At 38.3% G+C, this 25,854-nt stretch overlaps 2 protein-coding genes across 3 annotated transcripts; one reads left to right on the top strand and one right to left on the bottom strand.

Moving 5' to 3' along the window:
* The first annotated feature begins 109 nt into the window (after window positions 1–109).
* On the top strand, window positions 110–4,023 carry LOC110679886. 2 transcript variants are annotated; one of them, XM_021855960.1, is made up of 5 exons: window positions 1,150–1,408; window positions 1,472–1,649; window positions 2,874–3,061; window positions 3,120–3,288; window positions 3,350–4,023. In XM_021855960.1, the coding sequence occupies exons 1-5, from the start codon at window positions 1,262–1,264 to the stop codon at window positions 3,793–3,795; spliced, it is 1,128 nt and encodes a 375-aa protein (XP_021711652.1). In that variant the 5' UTR covers window positions 1,150–1,261; the 3' UTR covers window positions 3,796–4,023. The 2 variants fall into 2 exon arrangements, 1 of the variants encoding a protein (XP_021711652.1); XR_002502779.1 differs by lacking the exons at window positions 1,150–1,408; window positions 2,874–3,061; window positions 3,120–3,288; window positions 3,350–4,023 and adding exons at window positions 110–769; window positions 826–906 and having other exon boundaries at window positions 1,472–1,568.
* LOC5577699 (cilia- and flagella-associated protein 36) lies at window positions 1,190–22,314 on the bottom strand. The gene is made up of 4 exons (XM_021855975.1): window positions 21,992–22,314; window positions 21,465–21,927; window positions 20,871–21,045; window positions 1,190–1,216 (listed from the first exon to the last, which is right to left on the bottom strand). The coding sequence occupies exons 1-4, from the start codon at window positions 22,092–22,094 to the stop codon at window positions 1,205–1,207; spliced, it is 753 nt and encodes a 250-aa protein (XP_021711667.1). The 5' UTR covers window positions 22,095–22,314; the 3' UTR covers window positions 1,190–1,204.
* Window positions 22,315–25,854: the final 3,540 nt, after the last annotated feature.

Below are 25,854 nucleotides of genomic sequence, written 5' to 3'. Positions count from 1 at the left end.
GTAGAAAAAGCTAATCTTTAAACTAATTCTATTATTTATATAAATAATAAGTTAACTCCCATGGTAAGTATGTTAGATCTCAACACTTTTATTCATTTACTATACTGATAACATAGGCCCTTAGATAGGTTTCCCAAATGGGGAATCAAGAAGTTCCAATTGTTTACAAAGCTCACTGAAAACTGGAATTTTGCAAGGGGTTGTTTTATGTTTACCGAGGCTAGGAATCCGAGGTCTAGAGAATGCGTTGAAATGATTTGAATCAATGATGTATTATTTTTAATCAAGTGCACTGAAACAAATGTTGTAGTAATTATAATCATGACAATGTTGTTAACGCAACTATTTCATAATATTTTTATTTTGAATGAAATTATGTCTCTAATGACAACAATGTTTTTGAAATTACTATGTTGCTGAACTGTGATGTTGCGTAGTTTTAACCATATTAGTGTAGTTAAAAGCTATTCCTCTTATATTTAAATTGACTACTGCTTCAGTAATGGCTAACGAAAAATGTTCTCGATTTTACCATGCCCATGGTAAAAATAAGAACCTCGAGTGAGTAGATTTTAGCGTGCGTTTATATTTCGACCTCACTTATTTACTTCAGGACGCCATTTGCCGTGCACCGGTCAAGTTGTTTTGTTTGTTTATTTTTTAATATGTCATTGATGTTAATTAAAATGTAAAATGAAGCAGGAAAGTGATAATAATAAGCTTGAAGTTATCGTTGATGAAATTCTTGAAGATCCGGAGTTAATTGATGGTATGTATGATTGTAATCGGACATGGAAATCAGATATTATTTCTTCGATTTTTCAGCCCGTGATGAAAATCCAGCGCTCCGCGAATTGATAGTTGAGCAGTGGATGTTGGATGCATCGGTTTACTCTATTTTGATCGGTAAGTTACAAGTATTGTTACATTCCAAGAGTTTCTTCAACGTTTTCTATAGGACATGGTGTTACCGTGTCATACCTTGCGGTCATCGACGAAGCGGCGCTAGCGGATATTTTTTTCAGTTTTGAAATGGACGGGTCATAAGCACGCCCTGCGAGCAAAACTGCAACACTGGGAGGAAAGTGCTCTATTCAAGCCGGAACAAACGAGTAGCTGCTCCTATTCCCCAGGCCCTTCGACGCATGGTTCAATACGAGGTCCAACACATCCTCTTCTGTCGACATCGGTCACATTAAGTCTCCTAGAGGACATTCTTGAAAGAAATGAGAAGGGGAAGATTGTGACTCAGTTCTACCGAATGCACCAACGGTTGGATGCTCAGCACAGGAAACATTTGGCACACACAGTAGTGGATTATTATATCGCAAACGAAACCTACTTCCGGATACCAGATATGGCTCGATTCGCGCAATGTATTGCAGAGAAATTTCCACCAGAGCTCCCAGTAATTTCTCGAATTGTAAATAACGGTAAATTCTAATTTTATATCAATCTAATCTATTCACAGGAAGTGTACTTCAACCCACGGGACGCAACGATCAATAAAAAGCATCCATCCGGAATTCTGTATGATCGGTTTCACAATCGAAACAAACAGCATCTACTGCAAAGCAAACAGGAGAAGAAAAATCCTATCGATAACTGGAAAATCTTTAAAGCAAAAGCTCTGATACTGCCGAAGGAAGGTAATGACAATCACTAAAGGTAAGATACAGTAGAGTGAAAGTGGTTATATCATCGAATTTCTAAAAGATTATAGGATAAGGAACTATCTTGCATTTTTTATTTTGATACAGGGCTGGTAGCGACTCAGTGTCTTAAAAATAGGAACCTTTTAAACCTCTTGCCTGATAAAAGAGACCAAAGAGGAATCAATCAAACGAAGGAGTTTGTTTGTTTGTTTTGTGGAATAACCTCACGCATTTTTCTAAGGAATTTCTTCTATAATTTTACTTCAGAGAACTCAACAATACAGTTACTCGGAAAGTCCATCAGTAATGCCTCCAAATATTAATTAAGATGTTTCCATAGTCCTTCGGGGTTTATCTGTTGATTCTTCCATCAATTTTTGTAACATTCTCCAAGACTAACATACAGAACATCCTCAAAAACCCAACCACAGAGATGCATTCCGGAATTTATTACGAGAATCTTCGAATTTTCTAGGGTTTGTTTAAGATTGGACTAGAAATTTCTTACCTTCATTAATTACTCCAAAGATTCCTCCTAAGATTTCCTCCAGTATTTTTTTTTTTCAAACAATTCGTTCAAGAACTTTTCCAAAAATGACAAAATAATTCCTTAAAAAATTACTGGAGGTTTGTTGGAGTGCTCAAGGATTTGATGAAGCAAATTATGAAGAACGTCCTATAAGCATCTTTTGAAAAATCACTGGAAGCATTTATAGGAGAATTAGTAGAGGAATCAATTTCTAGAGATCTCTGAAAAAATCTTAACGAATCAGTTGATTAGTTGCATAACATTCTTTGAAGGTTTTTTTTTTTGAGCCTGTATGATTTTGCATCAGAATTCATTGCAAGGTATTGTTGCAAAAACATCAAGCTGAAGTAAATCAGAAGTGACAAGCATATGATTTGCTCCTATGTGTACACTTGCCATAAAACAGTATGGAATCGCTTTAATGAATATTGCAACACTCGTGTTGAATATTGCAATACCCCTTATCGTTATTGCTTACTGGCGATTCTAAACTGTTTTAATGTAATGTAATATTGAAATTGAGTGTTGCAATACTCGGGGAAGTGATTTCATTCTTTTGGCCGGTAGTGTTTGTTTATAAAGTATTTATGTACATTGATAATGCACCACTTTTCACGCCCACTACTGTACCTTATCATTTTAGATTGTGTGATATTTATTTTAATTTAAATATATATTATGTATTTCAGAAATCAAAAGGCAAAGTTCCATTAAAACATGGCTCCGAAATAACAAGCATCCAGCAGAAAAAGTCACGGACCTCTGGCGAGAATCATTTTTACTACGCATGCGGGAAATTGTGGAGGAGACAGACGTGAATAAGGCTCACGTAGTGGCTGAGTGGCCAAGACTAACTGATGAAGACGGCTACCTATTGGTATGTTTTATGCTGCTCGAAACACATTTTTCCACAAATCTAATCTCCTTTGATGTAGATTGATGCTGACTTTGAACAAATTTACCGGTATGTGGCTACCTCTAACTTTTTCGACGACTGGGAATGTTTTGTTCCACGCTACTTGGAGTATATTGAACTGAACGGCTTGAAGGATGACTACTCGCGTCAATTACTAACACATCTGAAATCGCAATCTGTGGCAAAGGGTAAGCAAACATGTTTAACAACTTTGAAACAATTTCAAAATCAAATATTTGATTATTCTAGACACTCGTGACTTCATTTGCTGTACCATTTTCCATGGTCTCGTTAAGCCTGTCCGTACTTCATCACGGAAACTGCCAACTATCCTCCAGGCACAAACTGAAATGTGCTATGCTTGTGCGACTGACGAAGAGTTCATCGAAGCTGTAGAATCATTACGAAGCGAACATTCAAATGACATTCCATTCGCGCCGCGCATATTCGTAGTGGGCCAGACGGATAAACTAACAGGATTCTACGTAGTAACTTCGAAACTCCAATACAAACTACCAACTTTTTTGCGGTGTGTGGATATAGCAGTGAAATTGAAATTCGCCCATAACTACGACTTTCCAGAAAGCTGTGAGTTGTTCTGGTGTTTTATCGCAAAACACTTCTACAACATCAATTTCTCTCGAAAGGCGAAAAATAGTCAACTGCTTCAATTTTTTGCGTACCTGAAAGACTAAAGGCCGGCAGCATGAATTGTCACTTATGCCAATGCCCGTACGATTCAATTCAACACGTCTTCGATCATTTGACAATCCATCACAGTACTCCAACGACATTCAAGTACACGTGTACAGCATGTGTACCATCAGCTTTATTCCAGAATTTGCACCGATTCAAACGACACGTCAAGGCGAAACATTCTAATTTGTTTCAACCGATTGATGCTGATCGAACCAGCCAGCATCCTGCTGTGAACAACATTGCACCGAATTCAATTGATCCCGATATCGATGCAGAGGATAATGTACATCATAATTTGTCCAGCAGCGATGAAGCTCCGAACGAAAATAAACTTGAAGAGAAAAATGTAGATGGAACCTTAGGGGATGCTGAGATTTTAGATATAAGAAATTCATTAAGAGAGAATTTTCTAAACTTTAGCTTAGGTTTGTATAACAAACATAATTACACACGAAAAGATGTTATCAACTTGCAGCAGTGTATAACTGATGAAATCGTAAAACCTATATGTGATGCATTGCTAAAAATTGCCCCAATCAATAATACAGCGATAGGTATAGATGATTTGGTTAATGATATCTACCACCCGTTTGAGTTTATTGCAACAGAACAGAAACTTAATACCACACTACAAAATTTGAACTTAAACGATTCTTTACATGTAATCAATTTCACGGATGAAGACAACAATGTAGTTTCGAAGGGATGCCTTATGCCCATCAAACAACAGTTCAAGCGATTTTTTGAGAGTGGAAACGTTTTTAATGAAACTATCGAGAATATGAGATTACTAGAAGAGAGCAAAGAAATTGAAAACGTCGTCAATGGCACGCTATGGAAAACTGTACGAAATCAATTCACGAGTGGAACAGTAGTTCCGTATTTTTTGTATTCTAATGAAGTGGAAATAAACGATGCTATAGGAGCTCACTCAGGTACTCATAAGGTAACCGGTCTGTACTACAATTTCCCAACGATACCGACACATTTTTTGTCACGCTTGAAGAATATATTTGTCGCCGGTTTTATCAAAGCAATTGATATAGCACGTATTGGCCCATCTTCAGCACTCAAAGAGTTGGTAGATATGTTAGTTCAACTGGAAACCACTGTAATTGATCTAGTATTTGATGGTCATGAGAAACGTGTATATTTTGTAATGATGGGTATTTTGGGAGCCAATCTAGGGATTAACACACTCATGGGGTTAGTAACCCAACTAACAATTTTAGCGCTATAAGCCAAGATTATTTGCTTTGTGCTGTATAACAGTTGAATTAAAGCAGCGAACGCAGCAAAAATTGAAAGCTGTCAAAAATAGAACTATTAGCGTTAATACAGCTGTATCACAAACGATTTGCAGCTACAAATATTAGCTGAATAGACTTCATTAGTTATCGCTTTTGCTGCTTTCACTAAGCTATAACTCAACACCGTAAAAAGTAGCAACCAAATGGTGTGAAATAAAAGTTTCCATTATTATTCCGGCTGCTTCTATACAATATGATTTGTTATGCTACTCAATATATAATTAAGAAGCGCTTTATCGTTAGTTATACAGCGAATATACAGCTGTGAGCTGTAAAACAACAACTTGTGACGCATCTATTACAATTACATTAACCTCATACTTAATTTTCGAAGAATCAACACAGGAGGAGTGACCATCATTTAACAGAAAAACGAAATTTGCGCTATATTTTCACGTTTTATTTTTCGCAAATTATGTAATTTACTCTCCGAACAAGCAGATTTTCACTATATGCCAGCATCCGTCTGTCAATACATGCCAAATTGCTATCTTCCACAAGCCGGAACCACCCTCCAGATCCTGCCAAAATTATTCACCGCGGATCGCACTTTCATTCGCTTCTCACTGCCCTGCTTCCAGGGGCCTTCGTATAGTGGTACTTGTAGTTCCTGCGCTGCTTCATTTTGGCATAGAATAACACCACTCCGCCGACGTTGACCTGGAAGAACGGGGCAATTCCCATCCGCTTGGGTTTTCAGTACTTGTGTTGCCATCTCCGAAAGACACGGCTCACGACTCCAGCAGCAGCCTTGGGTTCTTGTCACGGTGGCCAAACCAAGCACGCAATTCGATCAACTTCACCTGGCGTATCCGGCTTGCCGTAGTAACGGACAGGATCGTAAGGTCCGTGGATCTTCGGGTTGTACTCCGCCGGATAATCACCGAAAATCATCGCGCACTCTTATTTCAGCAGCAGTTTCACTCTATCACAAATCTACACAGCCTGTTGGATGTAAACATTGCGTTTGACGTTTCACACCCTTTTACAGCCTGATGAAGTGGTGTAAGCGTGGCTATAACATCCTTTACCATCATTATAGAATATTATATGAACCATTTTCGATGTAGAACAAAACGGTGTGTTTTCTTTGCCTTCGATATACACTGTGGTGGCAGCAAGGACAACGTCGAGACTTGTGGATGCAGAGATCGTGAGATCGATTCCAGGCGGTGGCAGATACTTTAATTGAGTAACGTTCGGATACTTACGATATAAATTCAGGAAGCTGTGAAACAGCTTGGAAATAATATTTAGTCGATAATACAGCGAAGCTGTATAAAAATTATTCAACAGTTGCGAAATAATTGAGAAAGCGCCTTCCGAAGATGTTTACACAGCTACATGTCGTATAACTGTCGAGTTAGAGCAATGATCGGTATGAATAAGAGCTGCCTACACAGCTTTAAAATAGCTGAGTAGATTCGCCAGATTTGTTGGTAAAAGGATCGCATAGAAGCTTTCGTTCGTATGTACAGCGCCTTTACTCAGTATGAAGCCGTATAAAGAGGGCTTAGAGAATGTTTACATTTGCACTAAATGTTAGTTGGGAGTGACTCAACCTCATTTTCGTACGGGGCACTGTTTCCATATCAAGTAGGTTTAAAACTAATAAATGATTTACGGACTTCGATATACTTTATCAATTACGAAGGTCGTAGGTGTCATCTATTACACGGCAATCATAATCATATTAATTCGCTCAAATTCTTAGAATAATGGAAAAGTATTGAATTTGTGTCTAAAATTGAGCCAATCCCATATGCGTACACCTTACAAAAATCAAACTAGTTATGCGCTGAGAGAGACACGCGAAGACGAAAAATATCAACGTCATATGCAGCCCAGATTCCCCTCTCACGAAACGTCAAATGCAGCCCACCGTTTTTATGGCTGAAAAAGTGAAAAGTATTGTGTTCAAAGTAAAGTGTTATTAAAAACCTCAATCGGTGGAGTAGTTTTTTCCAAAGTTGCTGATAAATCTAAGCAGAAGATTAATTATTTCTAATGTCTGCTACTTTTGCTGGCATGAAATTTCACTCAAACGGCTATTTATGATTCGATGTGATGCAAACTCAATCATTTTTTGCTGAGAGCTTCATGTGAGGGTTTGAACGGCTTGCGCATAATTGGTATAAACACAAAGTGGAATAAGAAAAAAAAACTCAGCAATCACAGAAAAAGAAGACCGTCTTCGCGAGTCTCGTCTCAGGTTATGCGTACACGCCAAGGTTACTGATGCTCGCCTCGTACGACTCGAAATCGCTTGCCGCTTCTGAACGCGTTCGGAAAAACGAGAGCAAAGCAATATTCCCGAATGAATGAACCGATAGCATCGTCGGGAGGCTTGTGAGAGTCTTCTGCGGGGAGTGTTTGCGCGTTTTGCCACTCAGTCTGGCTCGATTCTAACAACTCTTCGGGGAATGTTGCGATCGGGGAAGAGTGCAAGCAGCAATGATGGCTCACTGCGAGTTTTGGCTAACGCTCGCCGCGAGTCGTTGGGCTTGGGGATCGGCTCGTAAGCGCTTGGGAAGGAAAATTGTTACTGCCGTGGAATGAAGGATGTGTAACAAATTGATCAAAACCATATAGCGTTGCTGGTGCGAATGCTGGTTTGTGAATAAACGTGCGGGATTACGCCTAGTCGGATTTGGTGTCTTCACCGCACTTGTTCAACATGAGGTGACAAATAAGTACGGTGAGGAAACCAGACCGATCCGATTCTGCAATTTTATCAACTCCGCACGCTATGACTGAACCGTTAAATTATAAAAAATCGAACGAACATCGTTTTTTTCTCGCTTGAGCATAGTGTTTAAGTTGAATTTTCATAATAGGAAGGTTTTAAAACATTCCAACGGTGAAATTTTGTTTTTTTTTTTTTTACTTTTTAGCCATTTTTCATGCTAAAACCCATGGAAATCCCTTTTTTAGACGCATTTGAGCCAGTCTTCAAAGATCATCATTGCTGCACAGATATTTTGAAAAGTATGCTTTGAAAATATAATTGCTTCGCGTAGGATTCGCGCCTTTTCAATTCAATTGCTCCTGTGCTCACACTGAAAACTGCGTTGTAGTAAAAAATACCATGTTGATGGTTTGAATTAAATGCACAGCACCACTTTTTTTGTGCAGACTACCCATTGCGTTCATTTCAAACACAATGTGTGGTTTTTTTTACCATGGCGACGGCTCATGAGGTAAACTGTCAAAATTACCATGTTTCATAGTTAGGTTGATGAGCAAAGAAAGTTAATTTTTCAACCATCTCTTGCATTTGTAGTAACAATGTTTGTGTAGTAAATTCAACTTTGAGAGCATGGTAATCATAAATACAAATCGAAGTTAAAATTTGAACCACAGATTGCATTTAAAATGAAGAGACCCGTGTAGTAAAATTGACTAAATGCTTCAATACCTGAAATTATTGTATATGACTTCAAGGTTCACGCATAATGCATTCAGATTTGAGAATTTGTGCAAAATATATAGTGGATATGAATTATTTATTGGTATTCAGCAAAAACTCAAATCTGAATGCAAAATGCGTATACCTTGATCTGAATAAATAAAGTTATAACATCACATAAAATTTTATTTTCGTTCGAAATTTTGTCTTTAACATGGTTTGAAACAGATTGTCTTAACTACTCATACAAAATATTTCTTCAGTCTTATATAATTGTTTCCTTTAATGTTATATACATGAATCGGTGCCCAACTAACATTTAGTGCAAATGTAAACATTCTCTAAGCCCTCTTTATACGGCTTCATACTGAGTAAAGGCGCTGTACATACGAACGAAAGCTTCTATGCGATCCTTTTACCAACAAATCTGGCGAATCTACTCAGCTATTTTAAAGCTGTGTAGGCAGCTCTTATTCATACCGATCATTGCTCTAACTCGACAGTTATACGACATGTAGCTGTGTAAACATCTTCGGAAGGCGCTTTCTCAATTATTTCGCAACTGTTGAATAATTTTTATACAGCTTCGCTGTATTATCGACTAAATATTATTTCCAAGCTGTTTCACAGCTTCCTGAATTTATATCGTAAGTATCCGAACGTTACTCAATTAAAGTATCTGCCACCGCCTGGAATCGATCTCACGATCTCTGCATCCACAAGTCTCGACGTTGTCCTTGCTGCCACCACAGTGTATATCGAAGGCAAAGAAAACACACCGTTTTGTTCTACATCGAAAATGGTTCATATAATATTCTATAATGATGGTAAAGGATGTTATAGCCACGCTTACACCACTTCATCAGGCTGTAAAAGGGTGTGAAACGTCAAACGCAATGTTTACATCCAACAGGCTGTGTAGATTTGTGATAGAGTGAAACTGCTGCTGAAATAAGAGTGCGCGATGATTTTCGGTGATTATCCGGCGGAGTACAACCCGAAGATCCACGGACCTTACGATCCTGTCCGTTACTACGGCAAGCCGGATACGCCAGGTGAAGTTGATCGAATTGCGTGCTTGGTTTGGCCACCGTGACAAGAACCCAAGGCTGCTGCTGGAGTCGTGAGCCGTGTCTTTCGGAGATGGCAACACAAGTACTGAAAACCCAAGCGGATGGGAATTGCCCCGTTCTTCCAGGTCAACGTCGGCGGAGTGGTGTTATTCTATGCCAAAATGAAGCAGCGCAGGAACTACAAGTACCACTATACGAAGGCCCCTGGAAGCAGGGCAGTGAGAAGCGAATGAAAGTGCGATCCGCGGTGAATAATTTTGGCAGGATCTGGAGGGTGGTTCCGGCTTGTGGAAGATAGCAATTTGGCATGTATTGACAGACGGATGCTGGCATATAGTGAAAATCTGCTTGTTCGGAGAGTAAATTACATAATTTGCGAAAAATAAAACGTGAAAATATAGCGCAAATTTCGTTTTTCTGTTAAATGATGGTCACTCCTCCTGTGTTGATTCTTCGAAAATTAAGTATGAGGTTAATGTAATTGTAATAGATGCGTCACAAGTTGTTGTTTTACAGCTCACAGCTGTATATTCGCTGTATAACTAACGATAAAGCGCTTCTTAATTATATATTGAGTAGCATAACAAATCATATTGTATAGAAGCAGCCGGAATAATAATGGAAACTTTTATTTCACACCATTTGGTTGCTACTTTTTACGGTGTTGAGTTATAGCTTAGTGAAAGCAGCAAAAGCGATAACTAATGAAGTCTATTCAGCTAATATTTGTAGCTGCAAATCGTTTGTGATACAGCTGTATTAACGCTAATAGTTCTATTTTTGACAGCTTTCAATTTTTGCTGCGTTCGCTGCTTTAATTCAACTGTTATACAGCACAAAGCAAATAATCTTGGCTTATAGCGCTAAAATTGTTAGTTGGGTCCGGCTCTCCGCATGACCCCAGTGAACCACGTATCGTATAAGGATGTGCGCCAAAAATCTCATATTCATACGTCAAAAATCAGAATCGCACAATATGTCAAATCAAAACGAATAAATGTTAACACAAATTGTATATAATTCTCCACTACGATTCATTGTCGACAAACTTTGTTGACAACAAACCATGCCGTAAATAGTATAATCTAGAATCGGATCAAGATGTATAAACTGACAGATCATACATCAATGCAGATTAGCATCAAATGAAATCGCAATAACTTAGCAAAATTTGCCACCCGAGGTTGGTATCTTCTGGTGGTGGGCTTCAAGGAACAACAAAGCGTGTGTGCTGTATAGCAAACTTCCTTTAATGTTGGCAAATAATCACACCTTATTCATGTTGCGGTTTGTGGTGTAGTGGTATGGTACCGGTTTAGGTATCCAAAGGTCCGGTGTTCGAGTCTTTCTGGAAACTTTTTTTTTATTTTTATCGGAATTTTGTGGCATCGTATTGCTGACCATGGAAAGTCTGAAAAAGTCGTGGGAAGTGCGTATATGGCCTCCACTTTGGTGTGTATATAGCGTTTTCATGCATTTTATACGAGTGATTTGATTCATATATAATGATGTATAGCAAAAAATATACCAACCGAAATGTTGACTGGGACACCTTCAAGCGCAATATTGAACAACAGGCACGAAAGTCCGTCGCCCTGTCGTAGTCCCCGCCGAGACTCGAACGAACTGGAGTGTTCGCCCGAGATCTTCACGCAGTTTTGCACACCGTTTATCGTTGCTCTGATCAATCTTGTGAGCTTCCCGGGAAAGCTGTTCTCGTCCATGATTTTCCATAGCTCTACGCGGTCGATACTATCGTATGCCGCCTTGAAATCGATGAACAAATGGTGCGTAGGGACCTGGTACTCACGGCATTTCTGGAGGATTTGCCGCACGGAAAAGATCTGGTCCGTTGTTGAGCGGCCGTCGATGAAACCTGCTTGATAACTTCCAACGAACTCGTTTGCTATAGGTGATAGGCGACGGAAGAGAATCTGGGATAGCACTTTATAGGCGGCGTTTAGGATGGTGATTGCACGATAATTTTCACACTCCAGTTTGTCGCCCTTTTTGTAGATAGGGCATATAACGCCTTGCTTCCACTCCTCCGGTAGCTGTTCCGTTTCCCAGATTCTGAGTATCAGCCGATGCAGACAAGCGGCCAACCTGTCCGGGGCCATCTTGATGAGTTCGGCTCCGATACCATCCTTGCCAGCGGCTTTGTTGTTCTTGAGCTGTTGAATGGCATCCTTAACTTCCCCCATCGTGGGAGCTGGTTGATTTCCGCTGTCCGCTGTGCTGACGTAGCCATCGCCTTCGCTGTCCTGTCTGTGCCTGTGTTCTCTGCGCCATTCAGGTGTTCATGGTAGTGCTGCTTCCACCTTTCGATCACCTCGCGTCCGTCCGTCAAGATGCTCCCATCCTTATCCTGGCACATCTCAGCTCGCGGCACGAAGCCTTTGCGGGATGCGTTGAGCTTCTGATAGAACTTCCGCGTTTCTTGAGAACGGTACAGCAACTCCATCTCTTGGCATTCCACCTCTTCCAGGCGGCGCTTTTTGTCCCGGAATAGGCGGGTTTGCTGTTTCCGCTTCAGTCTGTATCGTTCCACGTTTTGCCGCGTACCATGCTGCAGCATTGCAGCCCGCGCTGCATTCTTCTCCTCTAAAACCTCCTGGCACTCCTCGTCGAACCAATCGTTTCTTGAGCTCCGTTCCACATATCCGACAACGCTTTCGGCAGCGTCGTTGATGGCTGCTTTGACTGTCCCCCAGCAGTCCTCAAGAGGGGCCCTATTGAGCTCGCCCTCATCCGGCAACGCTGCCTCAAGATGCTGCGCGTACGCATTGGCGACATCCGGTTGTTTCAGCCGCTCGAGATTGTACCGGGGCGGGCGTCGGTACCGTACATTGTTGATGACGGATAGTTTTGGGCGCAGTTTCACCATCACCAGGTAGTGGTCGGAGTCAATGTTGGCGCCACGATAGGTTCTGACGTCGGTTATGTCGGAGAAGTGCCGTCCATCGATCAAAACGTGGTCGATTTGCGATTCTGTCTGCTGAGGTGATCTCCAGGTGTACCGATACGGGAGGCTGTGCTGGAAATAGGTGCTACGAATGGCCATGTTCTTGGAGGCGGCAAAATCTATCAGTCGTAGGCCGTTCTCGTTCGTCAGCCGGTGGGCGCTCCTGGCCAACCTGAGCGTTCAAATCTCCTATGATGATCTTGACGTCGTGGCTTGGGCAGCGGCCGTACTCGCGTTCGAGCTGCGCGTAAAATGCGTCCTTGTCATCATCAGTGCTTCCGGAGTGTGGGCTATGCACGTTGATTATGCTGAAGTTAAAGAATCGGCTGTGGAGATAGATACTTGATTATATTTAATAAATATATATGCAGAATATAATATCGATAAATGTTACTGTTTGAGTACTCGTAGATTACACCCTTTGCTTAATTTACTCGCGATTGGGCTGCGTTCTGTTTTTGTCTATCGGAGAGTTATTTGAATTTGTGTAGACAGCTAGAATCGAGGAAACTGTCGTTCTCCCAATAACAAGAATTGTGTGAGAGGGAGAGAAAGAAAATGTGTGCAAGAAGAGCCAATCGGAAATCCGACTGCGCAGCAATAACTGGAGGAAAGCTAGGGTCAGTTGATCGAATATAGTTGAGAGCAACAGACGTGTTGCTAATAGTAATTTGAGGACGCTTATCGTCATCTTATAACGTTTCGGCCGGATACGACATGGTGCAGCCGGTAGCTGAACCGAAGCGTATTCATTGGAAGGATAAATTGAAAAAAAAAGTTTAATGATTTCGTGATGAGTTGAAAAATAGAATGTGAAAAAATAAATGAAAAATATGCGAGATAGAAAAAATAAATGAAAAATGTGCGAGATAAAAAAAAATATAACTTAGTGATCGAAATGAAATTCGAACGGGCCAAAAAATAAATGGGGCTCAAAATATGCTAGATAGTCAGAAAAAAAAATAGATGGGGCTTTAAACTAAGTGATCGAAATGAAATGAAATTGAGCCAAAAAAAATATATATGGGGCTCAAAATACGCGAAAAGAAAAAAAATAAATGAAAAAATATATGTTGCCTAAAAATATATTTAAATAAAAAATAAATGAATGCAATAAGAAAGAATGAGAACCAAAAAAAGAAATGTGAAATGATTCGCAATATAAAGAAAAAAAAGATGCATTAAGAAGTTTTGAGAAAAGAATCGGTAAAGTGATTTGCAGCGAATCCAAGAGATGATATTGTAAATATTTATTTGATCGAAATGTGAAGGGAGTTTTAAGAAAAAAAAAATTGTGAAAAAAGTACTGAAAACATATAAATTAATGAAACATAGCAAATATACAGATAGCAGTGAATGAATCAGAAGACCGTCTCCATAGGCACGTCCCCGATTTCAAGAATGTTTAAGTTTTCTGCTAGTTTTATATTTGAGTTTGTGATTGAAATGTATAAGCTGACTCGGTTTTGCGTATTATTGGTGGGCTGAAATATTGAAATTATGGAACATATAATTGGAACAGTTGTGTTTCATAAGTTGTTTGGATTAGTGAATGAAGAACGTGGAATTAAATTTAAAATCGTGAGAATTCATGCTGTTCTTGAATTTTAACTGGATGATAACCGAATTAAGGATCACAAATTTTGGTCGGTGTATTTTCTATGAATTTTTGAGCTTGGTTTGGAGTAAGGTTGGTGAGTTTTTATACCGGATTTTAAAGTTTTTATACCGGATGAAGTAGTGCTCGAAAAATTGATACGATGTTGAATATAAACTGAAAATTATGCTGTTTACTCTGCCATAATTCTTTTGTTCCGATAACTTTTTTTGCGAGTCCTGTGTTGCACATTGGTCCAGTTTTCCGGATAGCTGACAGAAAACGCAATGTCCAAATTTAGTTTCGAGTTCCTGAACAAAGTCGAGCATTCATAATACCGGATAGTTAAGTGTACATACGAGAATTTAAGAAGAAAGAAAGCAGCCCAATGAAAATGTTATCTTCCAACAATATGTTTTACCTATAGAGTTGAGATAATTCAAAATACGGATCAGCACTTGTTGGAAGATCAACAGAGGATAACCGGTGCATTTTGATTAGATTTAGTTAGGTTTTGTAATTGAAATGGATTTGGAATTGGTTTGGATTGGATTTAAATTAGATTTGGCATGGATTAGAATTTAATTTGGTTAGATTGCATTTGGATTATATTTGGATCGGAATTTGATTGGTTTCTAATTTGATTTGGATTGGATTTTGAATTGGATTTGAAATAGATTTGGCATGGACCAGAAATGGATTTGGCATGGATTAGAATTTAATTTGGTTGAATCATATTTGGATTGAAATTTGATTGGATTTGGATTGGATTTGAATTGGATTAAAATTTAATTCGTTCGGATTGATTTGGATTGGATTTTGAATTGAATTTGAATTGGATTTGGCATAGTTTAGAATTCAAATTAAATTGGTATTTGGATTACATTTGAATTGGAATTTGATTGGTTTTAAATTGGATTTGGATTGGATTGAATTCGGATTGGATTTGGATTGAAATTGAATTGGATTTGGATTGGTTTTAAATTGGATTTGAACTGCATGGATTAGAATTTAATTTGGTTGAATTATATTAGGATTGGAATTTGATTGGATTTGGATTTAATTCGAATTGGATTTGGATTGGATTTGAATTGGATTAAAATTTAATTCGTTCGGATTGGATTTTGAATTGAATTTGTATTGGATTTGGTTTGGATTAGAAGTGGATTTGGCATGGTTTAGAATTAAATTTGTTTGGATTGTATTTGGATTACATTTGGATCGGAATTTGATTAGTTTTAAGTTTGATTTGCATTGGAATTGGATTGGATTTGGACTGGATTTTGAATTGGATTTGAAATGGATTTGAATTTAATTTTGTTGGATTGTATTCTGATTGGTTTTGGATTGGATTGAATTCGGTTTGCATTTGGATAGGATTTGGATTAAAATTGAATTGGGTTTGAATTGGTTTTAAATTGGATTTGAAATGGATTTGGCATGGATTAGAATTTAATTTGGTTGGATTGTATTTGGATTGGAATTTGATTGGATTTGGATTGGATTAGAATTTGATTCGTTTGAATTGTTTTTGGATTGGTTTTTAATAGGATTCGGATTGGATTTTGAATTGAATTTGTATTGGATTTGGTATGGATTAGAAGTGGATTTGGCATGGTTTAGAATTTAATTTGGTTGGATTATATTTGGATTGGATTTTGATCGGTTTTAAATTGGATTTGGATTGGATTAAATTTGGATTGGATATGGACTGCATTAGGATTGGATTCGGATTGGATTTGGATTAAATTTGAGTTGGACTTGGATTGGTTTTAAATTGGATTTGGATTGGATTGGATTTGTATAAGATTGGATTTTGGATTGCATTTGGCATGGATTAGAATTTAGTTTGGTAGGATTGTATTTGGATTACATTTGGATCGGAATTTGATTGGTTTTAAATTTGATTTGGATTGGAATTGGATTGGATTTGGACTGGATTTTAAATTGGATTTGAAATGTATTTGGCATGGATCAGAAGTGGTTTTGGCAAGGATTAGAATTTAAATTTTATTGGATTGTATTTTGATTGGTTTTAAATTGGATTTGGATTTGAAATGGATTTGGCATGGATTAGAATTTAATTTGGTTGAATCATATTTGGATTGGAATTTGATTGGATTTGGATTTATTTCGAATTGGATTTGGATTGGATTTGAATTGGATTAAAATTTAATTCGTTCGGATTGATTTGGATTGGATTTTGAATTGAATTTGAATTGGATTTAGCATAGTTTAGAATTCAAATTAAATTGGTATTTGGATTGCATTTGAATTGGAATTTGATTGGTTTTAAATTGGATTTGGATTGGATTGAATTCGGATTGGATTTGGATTAAAATTGAATTGGATTTGGATTGGTTTTAAATTGGATTTGAACTGCATGGATTAGAATTTAATTAGGATTGGAATTTGATTGGATTTGGATTTAATTCGAATTGGATTTGGATTGGATTTGAATTGGATTAAAATTTAATTCGTTCGGATTGATTTGGATTGGATTTTGAATTGAATTTGTATTGGATTTGGTTTGGATTAGAAGTGGATTTGGCATGGTTTAGAATTAAATTTGTTTGGATTGTATTTGGATTACATTTGGATCGGAATTTGATTAGTTTTAAGTTCGATTTGCATTGGAATTGGATTGGATTTGGACTGGATTTTGAATTGGATTTGAAATGGATTTGGCATGGATTAGAATTTAATTTCGTTGGATTGTATTTTGATTGGTTTTAAATTGGATTTGGATTGGATTGAATTCGGTTTGCATTTGGATAGGATTTGGATTAAAATTGAATTGGGTTTGAATTGGTTTTAAATTGGATTTGGATTGGATTTGAAATGGATTTGGCATGGATTAGAATTTAATTTGGTTGGATTGTATTTGGATTGGAATTTGATTAGATTAGAATTTGATTCGTTTGAATTGTTTTTGGATTGGTTTTAAATAGGATTCGGATTGGATTTTGAATTGAATTTGTATTGGATTTGGCATGGATTAGAAGTGGATTTGGCATGGTTTAGAATTTAATTCGGTTGGATTATATTTGGATTGGATTTTGATCGCTTTTAAATTGGATTTGGATTGGATTAAATTTGGATTGGATATAGACTGCATTAGGATTGGATTCGGATTGGATTTGGATTAAAATTGAGTTGGACTTGGATTGGTTTTAAATTGGATTTGGATTGGATTGGATTTGTATAAGATTGGATTTTGGATTGCATTTGGCATGGATTAGAATTTAGTTTGGTTGGATTACATTTGGATCGGAATTTGATTGGTTTTAAATTTGATTTGGATTGGATTGGAATTGGATTGGATTTGGACTGGATTTCGAATTGGATTTGAAATGGATTTAGCATGGATCAGAAGTGGATTTAGCATGGATTAGAATTTAATTTTGTTGGATTGTATTTGGATTGGATTTTTATTCGTTTTAAATTGAATTTGGATTGGATTGAAACAATAGTTTTGAATATACAAGTATGAAGAGTAGAGTGTTTCACGAGTATCAGCTTCAATATCCGGGCTGTAATTCAAGGTAGACCTAAGTTAACGCATATCAATTAGTTTACCAATAAAGGCAGAATTATATATGTTTGGAGAAAATCAGTTCATATTTTTGTATGAACTAACGGACATAAAAAAAAAATGATACAAACTAAATATTGAATTGTACAGAAATAGTTAGGAGAAGAGTAGAGGTGAGAGAGATTGTGGAGATAGATACTTGATTATATTTAATAAATATATATGCAGAATATAATATCGATAAATGTTACTGTTTAAGTACTCGTAGATTACACCCTTTGCTTAATTTACTCGCGATTGGGCTGCGTTCTGTTTTTGTCTATCGGAGAGTTATTTGAATTTGTGTAGACAGCTAGAATCGAGGAAACTGTCGTTCTCCCAATAACAAGAATTGTGTGAGAGGGAGAGAAAGAAAATGTGTGCAAGAAGAGCCAATCGGAAATCCGACTGCGCAGCAATAACTGGAGGAAAGCTAGAGTCAGTTGATCGAATATAGTTGAGAGCAACAGACGTGTTGCTAATAGTAATTTGAGGACGCTTATCGTCATCTTATAACGTTTCGGCCGGATACGACATCGGCCTTTGATTCTTAACTTGCACATTCGTTCATTGATCGGCCACCACCCGATCACGCGCCTTTGCATATCACCCATCACTATGAAAGCTGTTCCCAGCTCGCGTGTGTTGCCGCAGCTCTGGTAGATGGTATGATTACCTCTAAACGTTCGCACCAATGCTCCTGTCCAGCACACCTCCTGCAGCCCTACGATGTCGAAACCGCGGGTCTTCAGTACATCGGAGAGTATGCGAGTACTTCCAATGAAGTTGAGAGATTTGCAGTTCCACGTACCGAGTTTCCAATCGCTAGTCCATTTTCGTCGCTGTGGTCTTTGCCGATTGTTCCGGTCCGTATTCTCTCGTTGACGCTCCTGTGCTGATGTGTTTTTACGGTTGGCTTGCAGGGCCTGACACCAACCCCCTAGATTTCCGGAGGACCATTTCCCCTAAATGTTCGGAGGGCCATAGTGCGCAGTTTAGCTTAGAGTCCTTCTCTGGTACTCGGACGATGATCAGCCGCCCCTGACATGGGGAACAGACGCTGTTGTGAGCCGCTCCTAACGTGGAGTACAGACGCTCCAGGTTTGCAAAAGCAAACCCCCCCTTCCCTGTCAGCATACGACCAAAGTTCCCACCGGGTCATTTGTGAAAAGAAGTTAAAGATGGATTTATCGCGCATTAAAATTTCGAGATGTTGCGCCAGTGTAAACAATCGTAAGTGCTACGCCTGCTAGTTACGAAACTTGTCACCAACAATGATCGAATACATACGTGCTATGGGATATAGTCATCAGCTTGATGAAACGATGCATATTTGTGTCATGCAAGTCTTGCAAAAGACAATGGAAACACAATCGCAACTATTCGACTGGGCAGTGAAACAAACTAATACAAGTATCACCAAATTAAATTTCTGTTATATATAATGAACAATATGTTAAAATGTCAAAGGAATTGGTGGAATTGTTTTGAAAAGGTTAAAACTGTCCCTGGTACCCAAAAATATCATTGTGTTATGACTATTAGTGATACACAAATTGCAGCCAAACGGTATACCATTTTAGAGGATGAACCAAAAATATTCAATTTATTAAGTAAAGCTCAAAAATAATGTAAATATTCATGTGCAGATACCACGTTTTAGGATATATAGCAATAATAAAAATAATAAGGCTGATATTAATTTTCTTTTATGTCGCCCCCCCCCCCCCTTCAAAAATCCTAAAATTTTGAAGGGGAGAAAAAAAAAGATTTATCATTTTTTGACATCAGTTAGATTTTTTTAAATTTTTAAAGTAAAAAAACAAGTAAAATAATGGTCCAGAGGACGTTTGAAAAAAGTTTAACAATTATCGTTTAAAATGAAAATTCGAGAAAATAACTTTTTTTCATATTTATTTTTTTGTTCCATAATTGTGATATCTTTCCAACCATAAAAAACCCATCGGATTGTTAGACGGAGTTGATTTGCTCATAAGCGGTTTGGTGCGAGGTCAATTGTATTTAATTAAAAAACTGTATAATTCCGTTTTATTTCTTTTATGAGACTATTAAAAGCGAAATAAAAATAAAATAAAAAAATAATCTTGGACTTAAAAAATTTGATGTTAGAAAAACTTTTTTCCCTAAAATATGCCCAATATGCAATGTAAGGACGACTTTTAGTAAATTTAATTACGAAACTTTTTGCTTAAGGATGATCTAAATCTGAAATGGCCGTTTTTTTTAAATCGACTTTAAATCATTTTTATTTTTCAGTGTAGAAAGTGTTTTTTTATTTTTTCAATATTTTTTTCTAAAATTTCTTACCGTTTTCGAGTTAAGGTGATTATAAAACGAAGCCAAGCTTTAAATTTTCAAGTGCACAAGACTGTAGAATCTGACAGCCGTTCGCGTTGAAAATAAATCAAATTACTTGCTTGCTGGTGGTGACCAATGGAATAAATTTTCAACGCGGAGCGCTGTTTGGTTCTTAAGTCTTGTACTTTTGAAAATTTGAGATGTGGCTTCGTTCTATAATCACCTTAAACGGGTTTATAAAAAAAGGAAAAAAAAAACTTTGACCCTAGATCGATTTTGAAAAAAAACAAAATATGCAAAGTATCTAAGTATCACATACTTTTGACATCCAGAAAGTTTCATTTTATTCTAAAGGGGTACTGCCAATCGCGTGTGGAGTTGGCGTGAAATCCGTCTATTGAATAAATAGATTTTCGTGCGGCTCAGGTGAACCCAAACTTCTACAAGATGACTTGAATGACTGTTCCAAAACTATTCAATTTTTAGATTTTCCGCCAAAATTTCGTGAGTGCTCTTCAAAGACTATAAGATTATGGTTCTAATGCCACATAGATTTAAAATTTTGGTCGATCCAATGCTGAGGAAATTAGCCATGTTTTTTCAGTGTGTTTTCGAAAAAAGCCACAACATTAAATAAACTTTAGAATAGAAAATCGAAAACAATGTTTTTAGAAAAAATACCTACGAAGTAAGAATAACTCATTGCTTTCTGAATGCGCCATGGAGAGTTGCAATTGGACGTGTAATAACAGAGATATGGACAAGCAACTTTTGTATGTTTTAAAGGGGGTGAACCAAAACTTATGCACGGGAGTATAACTTACCCTTTCCTGCTCGAAAAACAAATTCAACCGTTGGAATTTATCACTGTTTTCTTGCAAGATGTCGTCATCCACCGGCTCGCCGATGGATTTCGCTGCGAACGAGGCCGTCTCCTTCACCTCATCGTCCACAGATTTGATGATATCCTGTTCAATTTCCTCTTCAGTAGCCGAATTCCTGCAGAATGGCGACAGAAATGAAAAACAGAACCATTGTACCAAAATGAAAACTCATGTTGGGGGATTATGGGCATAATGGACAAACGAGGCGCAATAGACACTCCCTTATTCGCTGATAATGTGCATGTTTCATCAATGTTTTATCTCACCAAATAAAATTGAAATTACGCAGAACACATTTTACTTGCGTGAACCATAAATCTATACAGCATCGCAAGCAATTATAAAATTCAAAACTTATTTTTTCATATATCAATCATATTCCTAGAAGCGTTGATCCATAACTATTCGTGATCGAAAGTCAACATCCCATGGATGGATCCTGCTTCCTTAATGTGTCCATTATGTCCTCAATCCCCTTTCATGATGACGGTTCAATAGCCGTTTCAACGTTTTCCAACAAATCACTCTGCCTACCCAATGCCTTCGGTCTGAGCGATGGCCGTTTTCTGGTCTTCCTCTCCCTCGACAGTCAGCGGCTGCGACCCTAAATCGTCCTTTTCCACCGACGACTGAGAGGCCTGTCTCCGTTCGATCAAATCCAATGCCTGCAACTGTATTTCCACATTCCGTTGCGTCATCATGCGGATAAATATGCGAATGTCGTTGGCTGCCCAAATCTGCTGAAACAATCCTTGGTGGAATGAAAAGGACGATGACGAAGACGAACCCTGCTTGTCACCGTCATTGTTGTGGGCCGGGGACTGGGACATGGCCGCTGAATTGCGACCTTCCAGACAGGCAAACTCGAACTGTTCCGGCGTGATTTGCATTTCCTCCATGAATGAACCGAGCATGTAGTCGACCAGATTTTTGTACTCGTCATGGACCTTCCGGAACTCGGGATTGCCCTCGTCGGGTTTCACGTTCGGATCGAAAACTACAATTAACAAACAAAATTCATCTATTATTCAACCGTATCGACTCGCGTCGCGTTAGCTCACTAATCGATTTGTCCTCGATGAAAGTTTGGAGTGGTGCATTCCAAACCGGACCATGCAAGAAGCACACCAACGAATCAAACACCCAGGAGTTGTCCTCTGCCATTGCTGTGCCGGAACTTGGTTTCAATCAACCAAAGGTGAGACGGTTCTACTCAAAACGTATTTTGATAACTTTTACAACTTCTGATTCCACTGCTACTTTCACAAAGACTGGTATCTAGAAGGTATAAGTGCAGCAACCCTTTTTCGATAATAGGCATCCACCTGAGTTCAAGAGCACCAATGCGGACCTGAGAATGCGGACCATCTGTTTGTTACACGTGGTTTCCAAGGCGACGAACCCTACATAGGGACATAATATGCAATCTGAAAGAGCATGAATGGACATATTATGTCCATTCATGCTCTTTCAGATAGCATATCAAAGAACTTATTTTAACGACACCCCAGTGATTATCTCTTAAAAAGTCAAGGACTATATTATATTCTTCTTCTTCTTGGCATTACGTCCTCACTGGGACAGAGCCTGCTGCTTAGCTTGGCGTTCTTATGAGCACTTCCACAGTTATTAACTGAGTGCTTTCTTTGCCAATGTTACCATTTTCACATAAGTATATCGTGTGGCAAGTACGATGATAATCTATGCCAAGGGAAGTCAAGGAAATTTCCATTACGAAAAGATCCTGGACCGACCAGGAATCGAACCCAGACACCTTCAGCATGGCTTTGGTATGTAGCCGCGGTCTCTAATCACACGGCTAAGGAGGGCCCCCTACTTACTTCCTATAATAAGTAATACTCAACCGTGATAAAATCATTATCATAATAGGTTTGGAAATGCGTTAGTCTAGTCATTAGACCTTGATGACCTATAAATAGATAGATATGTGTAATCTCCTTCACGACAAATTTCTGCAGAAATATTTATCGTAGGTCACTGTTCGTCACTGTCTGGGAAACTTTCTTTATTCATATTAGATGTTGCAATGTATCTGCCTTCGTAATTGTCCATTAAGTAAAGAAAAGTGGGGCAAAAGTTTCTTTTTAAAATTTCTAGCTAGGTCCATTTGTTTTAGATGTTATAAATGGCATGGTGGTTCGAGCAAGTAAGAAACCTTTACTTCAATAGTCATAGCCATCAATTTTCCATTGGGCCCTGTTTGGGAGTAAGCCCACCCACTCTAGCTACCTCATTGCTAAATTATTGAAGCCGCTCCTCGGAATATTTCTCTCCTCCCAAAGAGCAAGTGAAGTAATGACGTCATCATTATGATCATCATCTAATTTGGATATTTTACTCCTCAGTAGGCTCTAACTCTTAAGACAGGATGGTAGGAGAAGAGCCAAACGTATTTTAATGTGTTTTATGTTGTGTTAGCTGTAGAAAACTATTTGTAAACACTGTAAATATATGTGGACTGTAGTTAGTAATAAATGTGAATGTTGTGAATAATATATGTTAAGTATCGGACTATTTGTGTATTATTGTGGACAAAAGAGGAAGTTTTGGACCCCAAAAAGAAATGGACTGGCCTCAAACCTGCAACCCAACTACACTAATGGAAGTGCAATAAATTACCCCCCTATTCGATGTTGGGAAGGGTCCGGTAAACCAACAGGCCTGTTAGCGAAAGCTAGCGGTGATAATCCTTCTTGAACACCGTCTCTTAATAATAACTCTTAGAAGGTAACGTTTTCTTCCGTTTATCCACTAAACACGATTGCAACTACAAACAAAAGGAAGGGTGAGTCTCTGAATTCACACTTCCTTCCAAAAAATGGGTTTTAAAACTGTCACTAAACGTGGCAAAAATGGAAGAAAGGACGTTTCTCCGGAATGCGCGCTTTCCTCCTGTAGTATTGTGTTGATGTATTAATTAAGATTAGGCCATGCTGGAGAGCGATGACAGGAGGAAGAGTGAATAAAAGATTGTGATTCTATATTCCAAAACCTAAAGTTGTATTTTCACTCTGCTACATTGGCGACGAGTGTTGGTACGGATCTCATTATACCTTCTGTTCAAGGTTTGGAAGATTCGTGTGCAAGTGACTTGAAATTGATCATCTGTCCCCCGAACGGGAAGGAACCAGAAGAAAACCAAGGATCAGGTCGGAACAATATATGAAGAAAAGAAGAACAACAAAGGTCCTGTTATACTGTTGGTGACCAGAGCGTATTCGAAACTGTAGGTATCCTACATATTAATTAATGCGCGAGGATTGTTAAGTGGTTTTGGTTGACGATATGAGAAATTTGATAGTTGACGGTGTGTCGAGTAGAGACAAACAAGCTGTTCTAATTTCGAGAGTGCATCGCGTATGATTGACGCACAAAAGTACATCAATTCTTTTAAACAATTCGTTGAACTATTTTGAAAACTATTTTTTAATTAAAAAAAAGCTTAGCTTGCAATTAAATACCATTTTCTTTTGGAGAATATTCAAATGAGGGCACCTCATTGATTGCTTTCTTTTTCTGGAAAAGAATGAGAAATAAATACAACATTGTTTAAAATTGTAGCAAAAAAAAAACTATATAATAATTGCACAAGTCTGCTAAAAACAAACTTATGGATTATTTTCAGGTGTTGAAATGCGGAAAATAAAATATTAAAGTCGAATTATTAGAAACAAGGCTTGAAATAATGTGTAATATCCATTAATGAAGGGTTCCCAACTAGGGGCGGGACAGCTTTTGCTTTCGAGCAAACTCTTGAGTAAGATTCAGAGCAACTCTCATTGCTTGTTTCATGTGCGCTTAGCAACCTAAGTAGCAACCCGTTATGGACCAATGCACGAGTTCACTAATTTGACGTTTGAGCGGTGCCGAATTCACTCGTTGCCATGGTCACGTAAAAACACAGCACCGCTCAAACGTCAAATAGTGAACTCGTGCATTGGTCCATTGTGTGGGAACTTTTTCCGTCAATGTTGTGTTTTCGTGTGTTTACGAAAACAAGGAAATTCACCCCTTGATTCTCGTAGGGATATTACGGTAGAAAACCGTGGAAAACATCGTTACACTAAATATAACAGTGAAATTTGTGAAGCTGCTAGTCTGCAATTTACTTATACCTACCTGTGCAATAGGCCCATATAAAAACCGAGCCCTAAGGCATTCACTGGAACGGAAAGAGCAAATACCGGTTCCAAAAATGCCACCAGGGGGGTCTCGTAGCCTCGAGGTTACGGTTTCGCTTCGTAAGCGGAAGGTCATGGGTTCGATTCCCAATCCCCCCACACAAAAAACTCCGTCCAGCCACCAGAAGACGCCGCACGAAGGACTGTGTATAGGGGAACACATCCATCCTTCGTCAGTATCGGATGGTGACTGAGACACACTGACCCTCTTTGTAGACTGTTACCTCACACGACACATATAAATGGCAAAATGAACCACCGCACACCAATGGGTTTCGATATGGATATGGATTGGACCAACGGCAGCACTCTCCTCTACCTGCTCGATATGAGAGAAATAGCAATAAGAACTAGGATATAAATAGATTCTGTATATATGATCCTCGGCATAGTAGTGGCCAAGTGCACGGAGTGCCTAACATATAAAAGTAAGGAAAAAAAAAATGCTACCAGAGCCATATGTTCAAAACTTATTTGTATAAGAGAAGAAGTTACGTCCCGCTTTAGACTTGAACAATTTTGTTAAGAAACGTTTCCCTACTCAATGGGTGTTATAGTTTGGCAAGCCAATCTGTTGTGTTATGTACTTTCTCTAATAGCAAAAGTCCACTGTAAACTTAAACGATTCGATGCCTCAATTATAGCATCAAGCATATGATCAACTTTCAATGGAATCTATCGCCCAACTAACAATTTTAGCGCTATAAGCCAAGATTATTTGC

The sequence above is a fragment of the Aedes aegypti genome, chromosome 1, assembly GCF_002204515.2.
Source record: "Aedes aegypti strain LVP_AGWG chromosome 1, AaegL5.0 Primary Assembly, whole genome shotgun sequence".
Classification (NCBI taxonomy): Eukaryota; Metazoa; Arthropoda; class Insecta; order Diptera; family Culicidae; genus Aedes; species Aedes aegypti.
This window is presented reverse-complemented; position numbering and strand designations above follow the sequence as displayed.